The following is an 18973-nucleotide window of genomic DNA, read 5'->3' on the forward strand; positions in this document are numbered from 1 at the left end:
GCTGGTACCTATGCTGTCCAAACCACCATGACCAGTCTCTGAGACGTGGGCCTTGCTGGAGCTTGAGACTGCTTTCTAGCAGAGGCTGGAAAATTATGTTTTGAGCTGTCTCTGAGATAAGGACAACGGACTCAAAGCTGACTTTAGAGGGGAAAAAAACCTTTTATTATGAAGGCTCTGCATATTGTGCTGTTGGTATTTAGTCTTTAAAGAAAAAATAACATATAGACCAGAAGTTGCCACTCGTCACTCTTATGTTAAAAGGAGTGTGTGTATATATATCATTTTAATTGTGTTAAGGTTTTTCTTAATGATTAAAAGATTATTTTTTTTTTTTAGCTGGGTTTAACTTTGAGAGCCATGCAGGAAGTCACATTTATAACAAGACTGCACAAGCAACTATTGGGTTATAATGTGGATTCAAAAATCTTAGAGGGTTAGAGGATGCCACTGCCTCTCCTTTTGAACCATGATTGTTTAAAAATATCTAAGATAGATGGTTGATCTGAAAACTAACCATTTTTTTAACAAGTCCTCTTCTGAAAAATACTGTTTGAAATTTTACCTTGTTAGGAATAAAATTATCAGAATTCCTGAAAAGGCAAAGAGTAATTTCTTTTTTTTAATTTCTAGAAATTTTTTCCTTTTTTGCTGCCGTACTCCAGTTGAAAAGAAACAAATATTTCCTGACAAACACTAGTCCTACGAGGTTAATTTTTAAGTCAGAGGTTAAGACTCCGGCTTCATGGCTCATTGATGTTCTTGGGGGCCTTTAACAATGTGAAGAACTACCTTTACCTTTGAACACACTGTGTTTTTATGTGTTTTCTGAAGTTAGTTACTTTTAAATTGCAGTATTCTTTTCCTGTTAAAAAATAGGAAAAGTTGTGGTAGAACGTTTTTAAAATTTGTTTATATTTGGCTTTTAGGATAAAGAAGGTGTTTGAATGATTTTCAAATTGAATAAGTTTCAAATTTCCACAGAACCCAGAAATACAGAAACATTGTTTTCAGATACCCAGCCCCGAAGAACCAAGAAAGTAAGTCGCAGCCAGGACATAACTTACTATTGCCTGAGTTATTTTGACCTCCTCACCTTTGCATCTGACAGAATGAAAAAGATTGCTAATGAAATATGAGCCTCTCTTTTACAACTCGGCTTAAAAAAAAAAAAAGATACAAGCTATATATTAAAGATCTGTGGGATCTACAGAGGTGATTAGAGCAATCTGTGCTGGTTTTAGTTTTAGATTTTGCAAGGTAGGTGTTGTAAACTTTTGGAGTGAAGCAAACCTATTTGTTTCTTATTTATAAAGTTGCATAATAATATGCATATGAAAACAAGTGGTTTGACTTTAAAGTATTGTATAATTTCTGTGTAGATGAGGGGAAAAAAACACTCAAAATTTGAGTTGAGGAATTTGGGATAGTTTTGTATTTAAAATGCACAAACATTGTTGCAATAACAAGTCGCTGTTTTATTGCAGAGTTTTAAGTTCAGATGTGCTTATGTAGTGGTCAGGCCAGTGCAAGTAGTGACAGACTCCTTGGGTATCAGAGAAGTTTTGTGTAGAGTAGTTGAGGTGGGACAACATGTCTGGAGATCATGTAGTCCACCCCTGTGCTAAAAGCACGGCTGAGTAGAGCAGGTTGCTCAGGACCATGCCAGCCAGGTTTTGACCATCTCCAAGGATGGAGACTTCACGCTCCTCTCTGAGTGACCTGTTCTGGTGTTTGACTAACAGCGAAAAAGGGGTTTTGTTTTTTTTTTTCCTTGTGTTTAAGTGGAATCTCCTGTATTTCAGTTTGTGCATATTGTCTCTTGTCCTTTCTCTGGGCTCCCTTGAGAAGAATCTGCCTGTTGTCTTTACTCCCCCCATCAGGTTTTTATCTGCGTTGATAAGATGCTCCTGAGCTTTCTCTTTTCCAGGCTGAACAGTCCCGGCGCTCTCAGCCTCACCTCCTATGTGGCTCTTTGCTGCACACCCTCCAGTATGTCCACGCCTGTCTTGTCCTGGAGAGCCCAGAGCTGGGCACAGCACTCCAGGGAGGTCTCACCAGTCCTGGGTAGGGGGGCTGAGTGTTCCAACTGCATACAGTGTGCTGGCTGTCATGGACTGCCCTGGGATTAGCTGCAAGTTTGGAAATTAAAGCTGTGACTAAAAGTTTTTGGAGTAGATTTTTTTTGCATGATGGCAGAACTAGTTCAGATTCAGGATAGGGGGAGCAACCCTGATTGCCTGAAATTCATCTACCTTTAGAATTGATTTATTTTAGTATGATACATGCTGCATGCTTTTGCCATATGGCTTTGAATCTTGGTTACATCCTGAGGGTCGATTTTGCTCTGTGCTGGACTTACTTTAGTGTGACTTTAATGACTTAGGGAGAATTATTATCCTGGTTTCCACTAGAGTAAGTAACAGCTCTCAATAGCAAATGGAGAAATTGTAGCATACTAGTACCAACAACACCTAGCTGCATTTTTACATGGAAAGGTCATGTGCTGTAGGAATAGCATTGAGGAAACACCTGCATGTCTTTCTAAACAGTATAGTGGTGACAGACCTTTGCTTAACATCTGCAAAGGTTCTGCAGCCAGCACCTTTTCCTAAGGGTGTTCCCTTTCCTGTAGTTGTTGACTTGCTTATATTATGCTATGTCAGTATTTGGAATTATCTTCAAACAAATGGGAGACAGCAGAAGTCTTGGAATGTGGGACTCAGCCTGATTGATTAGAAATTGAATTCACGTGAACAGTCTCCATTTGTAGGATTGTACATCCTCAGGATTTTTTCTTTTGCTTTCCTCACTTGAAAAGGAAAGGAGTTTTTTCCTGAATATTTTGCTTTTTTGTTTAGGAAAAAAAAAATCTGAAAAGGAGACAGGCTTGAATTTGCTCTTCTTTGTACCTTAAGGTACAACATTCAATGCCCCAAAATGAAGAAAATGAACAAAGAATTTCATTCTGTTTTACTACCTTGCAGAATCAGTATGAGAAACTATTCTGTGTCAGTACCAGTTTGAAAAGATAAATTAGCTTGCGTGGTGCTCCATGCTGTTTCAAATTAGATTACTTGTAAAAGAATTCTCTCTTTTGCAGCGGACTCGGGTAGTTACTGTATCTTGCAGGTTGTATTTCACAAACTAGAATGAAGATTTGTTTTGCTTTTCAACTAGGAAATTAAAAAAAACATCATACCCCTTGTAACTGACAGCTTTCTCAGTTACATTATGTATCGCATGCTGAATGGTACATACTAATATCAATATACTTATCAGGCAAAAAAGAGAAATAATGCAGTAGCTAACTCCCTTAACTCTGGGAGTTCCCTGAGCACGTAACGACTTGTGTGTGATTCATTAGTGGGTTGACAAACCTTTCCATGCACTAAACCCCTTTGATTATTCCTGTATTCATAATTATTTGTATGGCTTGAACTCCTGGTATCATTTACCAGCTTTTCCCTCGGAATATTTCTTAAAATATGCTGATAGAAGTTGATTCTGAAGACATAAAGCCTGGCACTTACCACTCTGCAAAGTTCAACTATGCCTTTGTATGTGGGTAAGTACAGGAATGTGTAAAGCTAATGCCTGTTTCGTTCTTGAGTACTGCACACTGATGGTCGTAGAAGTCCTCCTTTTCCTGGGAAGCCTTTTATTATTTCCCTTATGATTGGCGTGACAGTTCATCAGTGTTTTGTAAGAGAAGTCAGAAATTCTGTGCAGTGACGAAAATAGTATCTTGTGCTTTTTACTTCCGTAGGCTGGCCATTTATGAAGCCTGCATGGTAAGACTTCCTGTTGGTGCTCTGAAGAGGGTGAAGAATCTGGGTGGCCTTGGAACAGTCTAATGCTCTTCAGGGAACTCGTTTTTTGTGCCTGCAAATTCCACCAGCTGAGGGTCTCCCTAGTATGACTTTGCTCTTGTGACAACCTGTTTCGGGGTGGCTGAGTAGGTGTTTCAGTGGATCTGAAGGCAAGGTGGGGTCAATTCCCACTGGAGTCTTGGCCTAGGAGGCTTCTGTTGAGTCTGCCTAAAATTCATTTGGTTTCCCTGAGGCCCCACTGTGAGGCAGGGGTGAAGCTGCAGGGACTCACCCCAGTTGTCCTTGCTACCGCAACCAGTCTTCCATCCCATGGCACAAATGGCAGTAAGGTGTTCTACAAACTTTGATCACCTTAATGTGAGTAGTAAGCTGCTTTTGGAGCAACGCTAGACCTTGAGTGTGCCATTTGACTACACTGCCTGACCTCCAGACTGCTGTTATCTCTAGCAAGCAGGTTTTTGAATCAACTCTCTTGTCTGTCTGGTAAATGTTACGGCAGTTGTCATAGGGAGGAAAAAGGGTAGTGTAATTATCCTAGCAGTTTTCTAATGGAGATAAATTTCATATTTCACTCATTTTCTCTCCACTGTGCTGCAATGCTAAGAAAAGCATTAGAAGATGAGAGCACAAAGAAATGTTACTGGTGCTGTACATCACCTCTCTTATGTGGAGTTCATAGGAGCTTATACCTAACTCCTTCAACATGTCATGGCATCAGCACCTCTCTGTGCTGCAGGCAAAATCTGAACTTCCTATACTGATTGTCATATTAAACACTTTGGAGGCTATTTACAGAAAACTGTCAGAAAATGGGAAGAAAAGCTTTGGCTTCATGTGAAGATTATAAAACATTTTCACACTCATGCATAGGCATCCTCTGATAGTAAGGTTCAGGATTCAGTCTCACTTTCTTTGCTGCCTTAACTAGAAGAGCATCTGTTCCTTCCTGTTACTTCTAACAATTGAAATTCTCTGTGTCCATCATTTCCCCTTTGCAAGACTACATGCTGCTTGCCATTTCCCATTGGTGGTGCACAGAGAGGCTGTACAGTAGATTGGAGAGTTTCCTATTATTTACTTTGCTAGTAGCTTCTTATTTCACTGCTTTAAGAGAATCAAGCAAGTGACCTCAGTTTGCCTTACAGCAATTAATTGTCTTAAGATGATTTGTGCATTATTAGCACTAAAACGATATCCTGTAATCTGTTTCAGACGTATATATTTAACAGTGGAAGGATTCTTTTGGGTGTTTGAGCTGGAGGGAGGGGTTTTTTCCTGGAGCCTCTAGTGACAACATGCGACTGCTTCTGAGTTCCAGGGGTTGGAGGGAGGCATGGGGCATTAACCCGGTAGCGATAAGGGAGAAGCTGGTCTAAACTCAAGTAGGAAGCATCTCTGTCCATGTGTGAGGGTAAGTTCTGTTGTGGTGGGTACTTGCTTGGTATCTTTGTTCTTGTATTTGGGACAGAACTTTCAAAAGTGATAGATTTTTTTTCTTAAACCAATATTGCAACCAAACTGTACGTAAGTGTGATTGTTGATTGAAATAGGCAACAAACTGCAGTGGTGTGCACGGGTTGTCTGAATAACCATCGTGTTCTGCAGCAGTTATTTCTGTATTTGTTAGTTTGCTGTTAGGGTTGCTTTAGCTGTTCCTGAACATTGAAGAGACAGATGAGATTTCTGACTGGTTGCACAGTATAAGCATCATAATAAAATTTTGGTTTTGTAATTTTCTGTTTTAATTGTAAATACAGATGGTAGGACAAAATAAAAAGGAGATGTTTCCATTAGAAAACAAAGGAGGTGAAACAACTGATCCTAACAGAGTACATGCTGTGGTTCACTTAAAATATTGTGACTGCTAAGGTTTCATTCATGTCTCTGCCTGGGTTAATAAAACTGAGACTAGTTGTAGGTATGCCTAACCACAACATAGTGTTAATGCAGACCTATGCAGTGCCCTCTGTTCTGCTTACAAGTGTTGGGTGAAGTGCTGTACCAATAGCTTTTTGTGAACAGTATCCATTTCCCTCCCCCAACTCTTCTTTTTCTCGTGTAAAAATCCTAAAGCATACCTTGAGTTTGTTAGAAAAACTAACCACAGCATAGTGTTAATGCAGACCTATGCAGTGCATGCTTCTGCCCTCTGTTCTGCTTACAAGTGTTGGGTGAAGTGCTGTACCAATAGCTTTTTGTGAACAGTATCCATTTCCCTCCCCCAACTCTTCTTTTTCTCGTGTAAAAATCCTAAAGCATACCTTGAATTTGTTAGAAAAACTTCAGATGTTTGTTGCAAAAAGTGTATTTAATGGATAAAAACTTCCCTCCTTCTGTCTTCACTTTTTCTACTGCTGTGTGATGAAGCAGCAGGCAATGTGGACCTGTTCCGTTATGGAGTCACTTCTACAGACAGGAAATGTTCCTTTTTTGGGATGTGTTGGGGGTTTTTTTGTTTTGTTTTGTTTTAAAACTCACTGAAAGCCAATGTCTATTAGTTACCTGAAACAGTTTTTACAGAATGTGTATGGTTACCAGAAGACAGCTTGAAAAAAGGGATTGCGTGTGTTAAAGCTTTTTTTTGTTACAGGAAGAGTAGTAACATGATTCTGTGTATCTCTACCCATCTTTCTGCCTTTGCAGCATACCTTTTGTTGATTTGTTAGACAGCACGGAGTTGCCAGAAACTTGTGTTGATGATGCCATAGGCCGTCCAGTTGTTGACTTGGCAACAGGAGATTCAGAAGAGGCTGTTAGTTGCCCTCATCCTGGCACAAAGGAAACTACTGCTGAAAAAGCAGACTCTGATCGTAAGCAAACTTAGAGATTTTTCCCTATTATCATGATGTGTGGGATCAAAGTTAACTGATTAGGTTTGTTATGAGGTTGTTTCCTTACAAAAATCCAGAACTGTTTCAGAAGGCTCCCTTAGATTATATGCAGAAGGACAGTTTTACCCACCACTGGGACAACAAAGTCAGTCAGCTCTTCCCATTTCAGCTGGAAGGAGCTTATTTCCGAGGGCAAGAGGTCCAAGGGAAGTCACGTTTCTTCATGGGATCTGACTTTAGCCGCAAATACAGTGAAGTGCAACCATCGGAGCAATTAACTCTTGCTGCTTCCTTGTTCACTGTGAGCATGGCTGTGTAAATGAACTTGCAGGAGTGCAGAATGTTGTGATTATGTACCTACAGTCTGTAGGCTTGAAAGTTGTGATGGTTTAGCAAGTAGCTTCCCCCATCCCTATGCTTTTTTCCACAACTTTAAAACCATATGATTAGCTTTCAGGAAGAACACAAGTTACAAGTCAAATAACTCCACAGTGACATTAGGAAGAAGTTATTGGAAGATGATATATCTTTTCTGTCTTTTTCAGCATTTGAAGACACGTTCCTAAAACTGAAACAGCTTGAGACAGAGCGCAGCAGCCCCATGCCAACTGAGCGTCCCAATGTAAACATAAACGTACAGGTACTTGGGCTTCATTCCTCCTGGCAGAGTCACTGAGTTTTTTTCAGATCACTCTGAAAAGTCTTCTGCTTACCTTGGGCTATTTACAAGATTTTTTAAGAGCAGAGGTGGGTAATACTGGGGGATAGTAAAAGGAAATACACATACTTTGTTGCATATAAACCTGTGTGTGACAGGGCAGAGGTGCATGTGAACGTATGCAGGCTGGTGAAGTTTTCTAAAATCCATGAGAGTAAAAGCCATAACATTTGAAACGTTCCTCAGTTATCGTTGTCTTTGTAGATTACTAACTGTACAGTGTCGTAAAGCTCACCCTCTGTTTTTGAGGGGCTGAGCTGCTTTCCTGGAGTTTTTGAGTTGCCTTTGGTAACCCTCCAAGAACATTGTTTTGACGTTTTAAGTCAAGTTTGCTGGTGATCAGTCCCTCCTGTTAAGTAACCAGTTTTTACCTGCTCTCTGAAGTAGGTGTTAGTGCTCTGTGTGTTTACATAGAGAGGAGTGATGTGGTTTGATTTAATGCTCTCATAAATCTTTTTGAGCAAGTCAGACTGCATTTCCACAGGCAGCTGAGCCGAAGTATGAGCTTCAGTACCTTGAAGAGGGTGAGGGCTTTCTTCTCCCCTGTTCCTCTTTGCTCTTCCTTCCCCAGCTTCCTTCTCTCCTGTGTCACCTCCAGGAATCATTGCATGTTTTGGTGAACCAATGTAGCCTACAAAATGGAAAACAAAATTTTTTGCCTTTTTTGTTTTCAACTTTTTGTTAAAGTGTTGGGATTTTGGGGGTTTTGTTTTGTTCTTTAAGTTGTTAAATAGGTTCATGGAAGGGGTCAAAGAAATGCCAGAGCCATAGTGAAAATAATTAGTGTTGCTAGAAGGGATGGAGAGGACAGGATCCTCCTCCCTTACAACCGCAGTGAACTTTCATAGATTCACTAGTTGTCAGACAACTGCATCCATGCAGGATATTCTTCTCTTTTATTAATGAGCTTTAAAAAAATTGGAATTTAGATTTCCCTTACTCTGCTTCCCCCAGTGTTAAAGCTTTAGGTGCTTTATTACATTTTGAAAAAGCAGAGAGAGTAAAACACCTGGCAGTGTTTATCTCTGTCTGTACTACCCTCCCTTGCAGGGAGGCCTGAGGATTTATCTAACTTTCAGTGAAGCAGCTATGATTTTTCTTGCTCCCTGACATTCTTGAGCATTTGTTCCCCTGGTCTGTGTGAGAGAAGGTTGCTGCTTTGGTATGCTTGGTGCTGCAGGCTGCTTGGCTCATGTCCCCTTTAAGGACTGTGGTCAGGGATGCCTTGTGCACCTCTCTGCTTGGTGAGTGCATTACAAAGATTACCAAGTCTCTAAGAAGATTAGTCAGTAGCCTGTAGGTCCTGTTACGCCAAAACACTGCCTCCGCATAAACTAAAGCAAATGAACACAGTTCATTTAAGAATATTTTTGTCTGTTGAGCTCTGTTTTAGTTCAGACAAGAGAGGGGAAAAAACATTTAATTGGTTAAATGGAGAGAATGGAGCAAAAGTGGCTTAGTGGTTTTTAAACTGTCGCTGATACGTAGTAAGCAAGATAAGATTTCTGTAATGAGCTAATCTAACAAACAGCTGCCAATACAGTACAGTCACAGTTATCCAGCTGCTGTCGTATGAGGTGCCGAGTAACTTTGGATATTAGAAGTTACAGATACTGGGGTGATAGTAACCTGATTAGAGAGCAAGAATATTTGCATAACTGAGAAATACGTGATGTATGGATCAACAGTATGCCAATATGATTCTTTCTTTGGGTGAAAGAGACTTCAGCTTTCAAGAAGTGCAAATTGTAGCATGAGAATGTAAGAGTAGATCTTCAGTGGTTATCAACAGTGTGCCAATAGGATTCTTTCTTTGGGTTAAAAAGAGACTTCAGCTTTCAAGAAGTGCAAATTGTAACATGAGAATGTAAGAGTAGATCTTCAGTGGTTTTCCTGAGGTAGAAGAGATTGAATAAAGCTTTTCAGGCTATGGTGTAGCTTACCAAGAGGTCACTTGAGACTGTTTGTTTAAAATGGTTGCCAAAGATTAGAGACTGTCTCAGTGTACTTTAAATTCTGTATACTTCAAATTGCAAAGACGTACAGGTTACAGTAGCACCGAATGAGTACACTCAGTTGTGATTAGAGATGAAGGTTAATGATTTGGAAATGAGTCCGGAAAAGAGTGACTAAGAATAACTATGGAAACCACTTTGTTCCCTGCTTTTGAAGGCTGCTTTAGAAAAAAAAATGAATTTCCACTTACCGTGGTTGTTACAAAACGCACCTGTTGTCTGCTCTCCTGCACTTACTTCTGTTCTTAATCTACGTGTAAAAGAGGTGTTTATGGCATCTTCTTCTGACTGAACTGAATGGGACTGTAATATATCCACTAAAACCTTGCAGTGAGCTTAGATCCTGGAGCTTGCTGTTACTTCAGATGAATGCAGTGTTACAATGTTCTCTCTGAAAGTGTCATTACAGATTTCAGCATGTTGTCTCCCTGAAGTTTTACCAGTGCGTAAGATAACCTGCCTATGTAGAAACAGAGCACATAAAAGGTTTAGTAAAATGCATCAAGGGAAAGCATTAGTTTTCTGCTTATGAAGGCAGAGCTGCATCCTGAACTTCTTAAGTCACACTGTCAAATGCCAGTGAACGGCTTGCTTTCAGCTTTGTTAATTAAAAATCTTTAACTGTTTTCCATCAAGGGTCAGAGATGGCCTGACAATCATTTTTATGTAATTCTTTACTCAAAATCAATCAATCAATCTTGATTGATTTCTTTGATAGGGAAATATTTATCTGTCCATGTTCTTTTAGAGAAAAGGAGAAATCTTTCTAGAATGAGAACTAGGAAGGGGGGAATGAATGGCTTCATTCTTCACTGTTGCTCCCTGCCAAAATCTGTTGGGATGGAAGAAAGCAACTTTGTCCTTTCCCAGCTTTCAGCAGCGCAGTGACCAGATCTGACAAAAGAGAGCAAATAGCTCTTAAATGCACCGTCGCTCTGCTTTCATCAGCTTCTGAAGTGAAATGAACAATAAAAAGTTCACCCTGTTTGCCTGTGTTCAAAGTCTGCTCCAGAGTCAGAGATGCAAGGACATGAGGGTTTCCTTTTTCAGAATTCATTGTGATCTGTAAACATGTGGAAGTTGCTTCAAACTGAGCCTCTATTAGACTCCATTTCCCTGCACAGAATGATTTTTCAGTGGCATCAGGAATGCTGCTCAAAAGGAAAAAGGACTGGGATCGCATACCCTGCTGCTGCCTTTAATCTTTCCTTCCCTTTTTACATCACTGCCTAGCTCCATATTTTGATTGAAGAATAAAGTACAAATATAGTTTGTGTAGTACATGGAAACAATAAAAATTTGTAATGAGCTAGGGTATTGACAAACCCCAGCAGCTTTACTGTTTTATGTGAACAACTGAAATGTCTTGTAAATTAGACATCTTGAGGCATTATCAGGTGCCAGATGCTTTCCCCTTTAGCTACATGCTCTTTCCATTAAAAAAACCCAATAAAACACCGATGCTTTTTTCAAGCATAAAATAGAAAGGATTGAGAAAAATGTATCTTTAAGATTGATAGAAATATTTCCTTGATGGTATAGAACTTTCACTTGATTACATTAAAATATTTCTGAATAGTACTAAACTTTTCAAAAGTTGGGAAACTAATTGCTAACAGACTAGAGTGACCTAGAAGCTGAGAGGAAGTTAAACCACAAAATGGTGCTTAGAGCACCAGTGTACTGATGTGCTTAGTTAAAACAATCAAATTTACTGTAGTACTGGTACTGGAATAATGCATGAGAAATTCTGTTCAGGGACTGTTATATACAGCGTCTTGCTGGGTGAGGTCCAGTGTAAGGATTTAAGGATTATCACAGTTGGGTACTGTGACTGTACAAGTAATAATAATTCAGTTTTAATTATTCCAAACCTTTGGCAATTTCGGCAGCTTCTCTAAAATAAACACTTAGATGTTTAATAATTGCTTTGTTAGTCTTCATGAATTATGTGAATGTACATCTCTTAAAATCTGCTAGCAATAGTCATTAGCAACACCAGTGGCTGGTCCGCATACCTTTTTATGTTGACAGTGTTTTGCGAAGTTCATTGCCGACTGAGGCCAAAATTTTAAAACGCATTTTCCTTTAGATACTGTCATAAGTTTCCTATTTGGATATCCCGAAAGGTGATTTAGAGGGAGACAAAAAAAGGAAATGTTCTTCCCCTTTCTAAACGCCAAATACCTACAATTTCTCACTGGCGTTTCCAATGAATGAAAAAAGCTGAAAGTGGATGGAGAGCTGAGTGGAGGACAGGTATTCACCTCTTTTTAACTTCTCTCCCCTGCTGTCTCTCTATATGATGGGCTTCATTTCTTCTGGACAAGCTGCAGTTCATGCAAGTAGGAGTGCAGCAGGATTGTGCCTGCTCCAGGGTGTGCTGCAGGACTGCTGCACTTGGCTCCAGGAAAGAGCCTGCCTTAGCCAGGGAGGGTGGCATATGGCGAGGAAGGCAGGGCTCTGTCTCGCCCTCCTGAGTCATACCCCGAGAAGAAAGGTCACCAGGTTTAGTTTCTGCTCAGTTAATTAACTTCTGTCACTAATCAAATAGCAATTAGTAGATTGAATGCTTAATTAATGTTTTATAATTAAGAAATGCAATTCACATAATGAAATATACAGTAGTGAAAGGTATCTCATTTTTAATTGTCTTCATTATGTATCTGACTGCCAGTTTGTTCTGATATAATCAGTGATGGGAGAGGTAACTAACAGCACGTTACACTGTTGTTCTAATTTATAAGTGGTTTTTAAGGTAAAAATCTTCCCAGCTTGCATTTGAGAGTAAATTGTCAACTTATAGTTAGGATATACTGTTACGACATCATATGATGGCTGCTATATTGATCTCCTATCAAGTAAACAAGGCTGCAGATTTAGGGTCCACTTCAGTTCTTGCACACTGTATTTTTAGCACAGCACTTTGCATCTCCAGTTTTACGTGTTGTGCTTTTTTTACTTTAAGTTTTGCTGTGACTTTACAACGGAGTTCCAAAATAAAGGAAAAAATTGCTCTTTCATTTCAGTATAAATCTGCTGACTTTCCTCTCGCACAGAGCCTTGTTATTTAGTGATGTTAATAAACTTCAGCCCAGACTTTTCCATGTGGGGACTGCTTCTAATAAAGATTCTTTTCATGTCTAGGATGAAGTGGTAAAGTTGACAGATAAATGTCTTAACAATGCAATTGAGAGCCCAATCGCAGCAGCAATGTGGCTTCCAGCAGATATCAAAAGCAATATCCTGAAGGCCCAGGCAGAAGCAGGGCACAAGGTAAATACACAACTGATAAGGACTGTGATATTCTCAAATGTTTTATTTCTCTTTATTTCTCTGGTGTTGGAGAACGTGCCTTGCAGCTAAGGGTGCTCCAAGAGCCAAAGTCCAAGGTAGAGTAAGAGAGCCTCTCAACCTTTCTTTACAATAATAGTGGTCTGGTACTGGAACAGCTGCCCAAGGAGGAATCTCCATCCTTGATGATACTCAACATGTAGCTGGACAAGGCCCTGAACAAGACCTGCTTTGAGTGGTTCTTGAGCCAGATAACCTCTAAAGGTTGTCTTCTAACCAAGAAATTATTTTATGATTCTGTGACTAAGACTGTGCTTCTAGCATGTTCTAGTAAATCCTGTAGCAAATACTGGTATTTTATTTGGCTGTGTTGGTGAATTATTTTTATTTCTACACTGGAGTTTTCGCATAGAATTGATGTTTTAAGTCCCTCAGCAAAATGAACAGCCCACTTTCATGCTGGGAGGGAGGCTCTTGGCTCTTCTGTGGATCTCAGAACTGACACAAGATGGGAACAGGTATCAGAAATGTATACCTTTGTTCATTTTTCCCCCTCAGATTGTAAGAGAAGACAGCCTCACAGGTGTCAAGAATTCCAATATTCAGGATGCTGCTGCCAGGTACTGAAAAGATTTGGAAGAAACACGTGATCTAGTTACCCAAGTACAGCACTGAGAACGTGCAGTGTTGGTCTTTCAGTGGCTCAATGATCGTTGCATTTTACCTTGCATAGTGTAGCTTAACCTGGTGAGTGTGAAGTGTTTTTAAAATGAAAACCAGCAAGCACTATAGTTGCTAAGTTTTATTATATACAAGGTAAACCGGATACTCTTTATTCTCCCGTACTTTAATGGGAGACGTTCACAACATAAATGTTCCAACAGCAGCTTCAGTCACTGTAGTTATTTCTGACCTGTGAACAACTTCAGTGTGGGGAGAGGGGATGGGTCTGTTTGCAGTAGCTGTTTTCTAGTCGAGGAAAAAAAATCGGGTACAAAAACCTGACACTGACAGTTTATTTCCTGAGAATTACTGAATCTCAAATGATTGCCAGTTCCAGTGGGATTGCAGGCATTGGAAAGGTAAAGGGTTACAACATGTAATTTCTTGACCATTTGTGAAGATGAGCATGTGTCAGACCTCAAAGAGCACAGGCGGATATTGAATCAAATATACAATTAGCGATCTCAGAAATATGCTGTAACAAGTGATTTATGAAGAGCTTTGTGTGGAAGCTTGTACCTGTTGATTGTTTCGGTTTTTTTGTTGTTTTGTGCCAGGAACATTCTCCCATCAGGCAAAACACAGAGTAGTCCTCCAGCAACCAGTCCCGTATTTCAAGGCCCAAGAGAGCTGCTGAAAGCAATCCCGTCCTCAAACACCTTTGTTCCGTAAGTGACTCAGGAGAAACACATTTCTGGGGTAAGGGGATCATGTGGAGATTATCGTGAGCAGGTCTGAAAAGATGAGGAACAGTTGCTGAGCGTTTAGGCTACATCTGACTGAGCAGGTTTACCGATGCACCTTTAGTTACTGTTGCAACAGTTAATCAGTGTGGGCCAGGCCTCGGGGTGAGTATCTGTGCAAGCAGTAAGCGAATCTCTCTCATCTTCTGAAACGACTGAAATATCTGACATCCTGCTGCCCCTGGCTCTAAAGAGGAAGATAAGAGGATTGCAGGAAAGGCTTCAGGCGAGTTAGAAACAAGGACTGAAGAAGCTCCTTTGAGACAGAAGGCATTGATACTGTTGGGTCTATACACAGCTGTGGCTGAAACTGTGAAAGAGAGCAGTAATCTGTGGAGGTAGTTGGAAGGCATTTACTTCAGCATACTGACAAATGTAAGTCTTTTGTCTGCCTCATGTGGAACTGGTGTTGAGTTTTTGGGTTGAGCTATCAGGGAAGCAGCACTGTTTCATGCTACCCAGGCAGTGTGCTGATGAGAATGTTTTCTCCTTTCAGTAATGTGTTAAATGAGGACAATGCTGCCTCTAACCATGAGGACCTGCTGACTCCAGCTAATCTGGCTCCAGCTGAGGAGGCTGCTGTTTCAAAGGTATCACCACCTGCCAGCCTGGAAGGTTTCTGTGTGTCACGTTCGGAGCTACTGATGCCTCCAGGCAAGCTCAGCAGACCTTGCTGCATGCCTCTCATAACTCAGTGAATACCAGTCATTGGTGAATTCCAAAGAATGCTTTCTGGAGCATACAGGGACACTGTACAGATCTCTCCAAAGGCCATTTTTGGGTGCCCTTTCAGGTTCTTTGCCTGACGCTTATTTTTCTAAACTAATCATTTTCCTCACGCTGGTGGGGGGCCCCTTATATCCCAATGATTTGATGCTCCAGGAAAGAGACTGCAGGGATGAATTTCTGACATAGGCCATTCCTATCAAAATAACCACAGAGGGAAAAGTTTAAATTGAAATGTTTAAATGTTGTATTCTGGTTACCTTAAGGATAAGGTAATTTTTAACTGGACTCCATGAAATGCACATAGTAACTTAGGGGTCAACTTTCCTTTGTCCCTCTCTAAAAGAAGAGTCCAATATTGGACTGTGCTGTTACTTCAGCAGACTGAGAGGTTGTTCTGGATCACTAAAGCACCATGCCCTTTAGCTGTTGTCCCTCTAAACCAATATTATGTAGTTGATCCCACTGAATAATTATCAGTTTCATCTTCTGAGTTCAAATACTCAGCTCACAGACCTTGCTGACCTTCGTATCGAGTGTTGCAGTACAACATCTTTGCCTAGGAGAATGGGACAGTTTCACAGCTTACATGGCAAAGACGTTGTTTCCAGTGCGTTGATGAGAATAAGTGAAATGAAAAGGCTATTTTAAAAGATCATATGGAAAGATGTGAGAAAACAGACCTGATAAACAGTGGTGTTCATTAAGGACACAGGTCTGTAACTTGGGAAGCCACTAGAGTATTCAGCAGACCTATCTGGTTACTACCGGGAATTCAATTCAAAACTGATTTATTCCATAGAGCACTCCAGATGACCAGGACGTTTCCTTAACATCATTGACAGAGAATCTAATTGACTTTACAGAAGCCACACCTCGGGTAAATGTATTTCAAAACCAAACTTCTTCCTTCACACATACAGTGGTTTTTACTCATAAGCTCTCCTCTGGCTTTAGTATCTGTTCACCAGGCTTGGGTCTGCTGCTGTAAGGTGAAAGTTGTGATTGACCTGGATCACTGCCTATATTCCCCCCTCCTTGAAGGGTGATCGGTGTAGGGCTGTAGACCCTACAGCTTTGTAATGGAAGTGAAAGAACCTGAAGAGCTAACTTGTACCTGTGCCACAAGAGCGTGTAGTCTTATTTTGGTACACCTGCATGTACCAGCCTGCTTCTCAGGGTTTTGGGTAGATATAATACTTCAGAAATTATGCATAAATATGTATATATACACACAGACATAGATATGTGTGTGTGTGTATATATGTATTTATAAAACAAGTACTTGAAAAATAAACTTTTAACACAAATCAACCCTTTTGTATAGATAAAAAAAGTCTCTTATCTGTGCTGGCGAAAAAGGAGTAACGTGTGCACCAAAGAAAAAGGGGAAGGAGTAGGACCTTTAAACTGTTCACAGAAGTGTGCTCTTGGTTAACTTTGTCCACAAAACAGAAAAAAATAATAGGTTCAGTTGCTTTTCGGAAGGGAGCGCTATGCTGAAAGTGCTACCAGTGAGTTTCTGTGAGTGAGTGGGTATTAGCTGCGTACTGTGTGGCTGCCACTCACCATTTGGTATGAAGTCACATCTGTAGCTAAAGACTAGCGATGGACAAATATCCAAGATCGTTTTGGGAGGCAGTATTGTTTTGAGAATGTTCTCGGCTACTTCCAGCCTTTTCTAATGAGCATTTGTTTGCTTTTTGTAGGTGTCTTCCCAGCCCATGATAACACCAAGGTGGATAGTGCCAGTAAGTTATTTGACCATTCCTTAACAACAACAGAAAAAAAAAAAAGCAAGCTTTTGACAGGGTTAAGAAACAGGACCTCAAGTAAAATATAAAATACAATTCTAATTATTTGAAAGCCCATAAAATAATGTATCAGACTAAAAATAAAGCAAACTAATTCAGCTGGAGTAAATCAAGCAACATACATATCCTGTTACTATTTAAACTTCACTTTTGCTGCATTACATTGCAGGTAAGTGCTATAAAGTTTCTTTAAGAACCTGTATTTACACGCCCGTCCTGGAACTTCATGGATCTTAGTTTTTACTGTTACAAATAAATCATATTGAAAAATTAGCTAGTCTTGTCCTGGCAGGTTTTTATTTGTTTCCTGTTTCATTCTCTTCAATTCAGACTGGACTGATTTCCAATGGGCCTTTGGGAAATGATGTTGCCTTAGCTATGAAGGCAGTGAAAGGCAGCACAGAGACTCTCTTGTCAGCTGGATTGCCACCATCCCAGCAGACGTCCGAAATCCTTGCAAGGTAAGGTCTCCTCAGCAATCACTTTAGAAATCTGTATGGGGTGGAAAAGAAGTATGTGCTCTTACTACTTCCACTGAAATAGTTATAGGGGTCATTTAGACTCAGTGCCTTGTTTTGCTGTGCTCATAAACTGTAGTTCTGTCTCGCTGTATAGCATTTGAAATCTTATAAATAGAGTAGCTGATGTGTGTGTATTTTTATGTAACATTGTTTGAAGGGTAATTCAAGTAAGTAAAGGAACAAAGCATACAAATTTAGCTGGAGTTGGAGGTAAACCTGTTGTCATAAGTGCTGTAAAATCGATTAATTCTTGTAATTATAATTTCTCTTCAGTTTCTGTCCTTATCTGCTAACATGTTTTAGTACTAGACTAAAATTATGGTACAGATGAATTTTCTGAGAAGTCTCTTTACAGTGTTTCAATACCTGTCAGAGGATTGGCGGGGGGTGGGGATGTCCCCCAGTTATTTCCAAGCTGTAAGGAAGTCAAAGAACAGAATCTGTAGAAACCTTTCCCCTTGCTATTCTATTCTGCCGTGCGGTGAGGCAGAACAACGGCAGTGACGATCAGGACTTTCAGTGAACCTCTTACAATGCAGATGGCAATGATCCTACCGCTGCAGTGTGTGAAATCGATTCAGTTTGCTCTTGTGCAGTGGTACTTTGGAATCGTTTGTCTGTTGGTCTCATTAAATTATGAGGGGAACAGCTGTTAATGCTGTTTGGAACGGTACTCATCTTTTTCTTTTTTAATCCATCATGGCAGATATTTTTGGAGGAGTGTATTTTCAGGGCTTCTTTTTTTTTTTTTCCCCCCTTTTAGCCCAGTTACTGAGGATGCTACAATAAGAACGAAATGTTTACTCACCACTGAGCTCTAGAAGAAGGAGTTTCTGCACTTCCCACCTTGTAAAAACTAAAATCTAACATATCTCCAAGAGATCCTTCCAAAAGACTTGCCGTGGGATAAAACTCTTGCTGAACGCGAGTCAAACAGCTGGTTTGCTAGGATCCAGGAAGAGACTTCTACATTTACTGCAGTCTAACTGGAATTACAATCTAAACCAGGATATAAAACCACATGCACATTTGATCTTCTCCCTCAGGAGAAGTGAAATACCACACTGGAGCTAGTTCTGAATATGAGGAACAGAATCTAGTTGTGTTCTGGTCGCTAGGTTTAGTCTTACTTACTCTGCTGCCTCAAGTGTACTGGAAAGCGTTCACTGTGATGTTAGCTATGTAGGGTGTGAGCGTCGTATCCCTGACCGCTGTAGATTAATACTGGAAAGATGAGGAGAACTTGTAGGGCCACCTTGTGGCAATGCTACTTACGGTGGCTCACAGTAGCAATGACTGATTCACACTGCCAAGGACATTTTCTTCTGTGTGATTGTTCCCTCTGTTTTTCCTTTGTTTTACCAACACATATTCTCCTTTTTGGCCTTAAACCCCTTACTAATCCTTGCACCTCTTGTTACAGTACCTGGGAAGAATGAAAATCTAGTCCATCAGTGACCAACTACGTTGACTGGATTTGAGCTGCTTGTTGCAACCAGGAAAAAGAAAATTAACCTGCCAAACAGCTTATAGCATTAGCAGACTACAGCAGAGGTCTCACATTTTAACACTGGTTATTTTATTTCCTATATGACTCAACTACATGCATTTTAAGCTAGACATATGTATTTTAAATGCTGAAGCAGCGAAGGTATAAGTACAGCTTACTTCAGGTACTGCTTATTGGTTAATTTTGTTGTCATATAGGACTAGGAAGGAAAAGAATTTTCTTGTTTCTCTTCGTACTGTTTCTGG

The 18973-nt window shown here is 40.2% G+C and overlaps 1 protein-coding gene across 1 annotated transcript in view; it reads left to right on the top strand.

Annotated features, from left to right (window-relative positions):
- Positions 1-18039, top strand: part of LOC104162774 (band 4.1-like protein 5) — a 56626-nt gene extending 38587 nt beyond the window's left edge. Inside the window, 10 exon segments of the mRNA XM_009701590.1 lie at positions 6477-6643; positions 7210-7304; positions 12545-12673; positions 13250-13311; positions 13972-14082; positions 14654-14747; positions 15686-15763; positions 16593-16634; positions 17028-17158; positions 17982-18039. Of these exon segments, the coding sequence (XP_009699892.1) occupies positions 6477-6643; positions 7210-7304; positions 12545-12673; positions 13250-13311; positions 13972-14082; positions 14654-14747; positions 15686-15763; positions 16593-16634; positions 17028-17158; positions 17982-18039 (967 nt within the window).
- The last annotated feature ends 934 nt before the right edge of the window (positions 18040-18973 follow it).

The sequence above is a fragment of the Cariama cristata genome, unplaced genomic scaffold, assembly GCF_000690535.1.
Source record: "Cariama cristata isolate BGI_N322 unplaced genomic scaffold, ASM69053v1 scaffold7566, whole genome shotgun sequence".
NCBI lineage: Eukaryota > Metazoa > Chordata > Aves > Cariamiformes > Cariamidae > Cariama > Cariama cristata.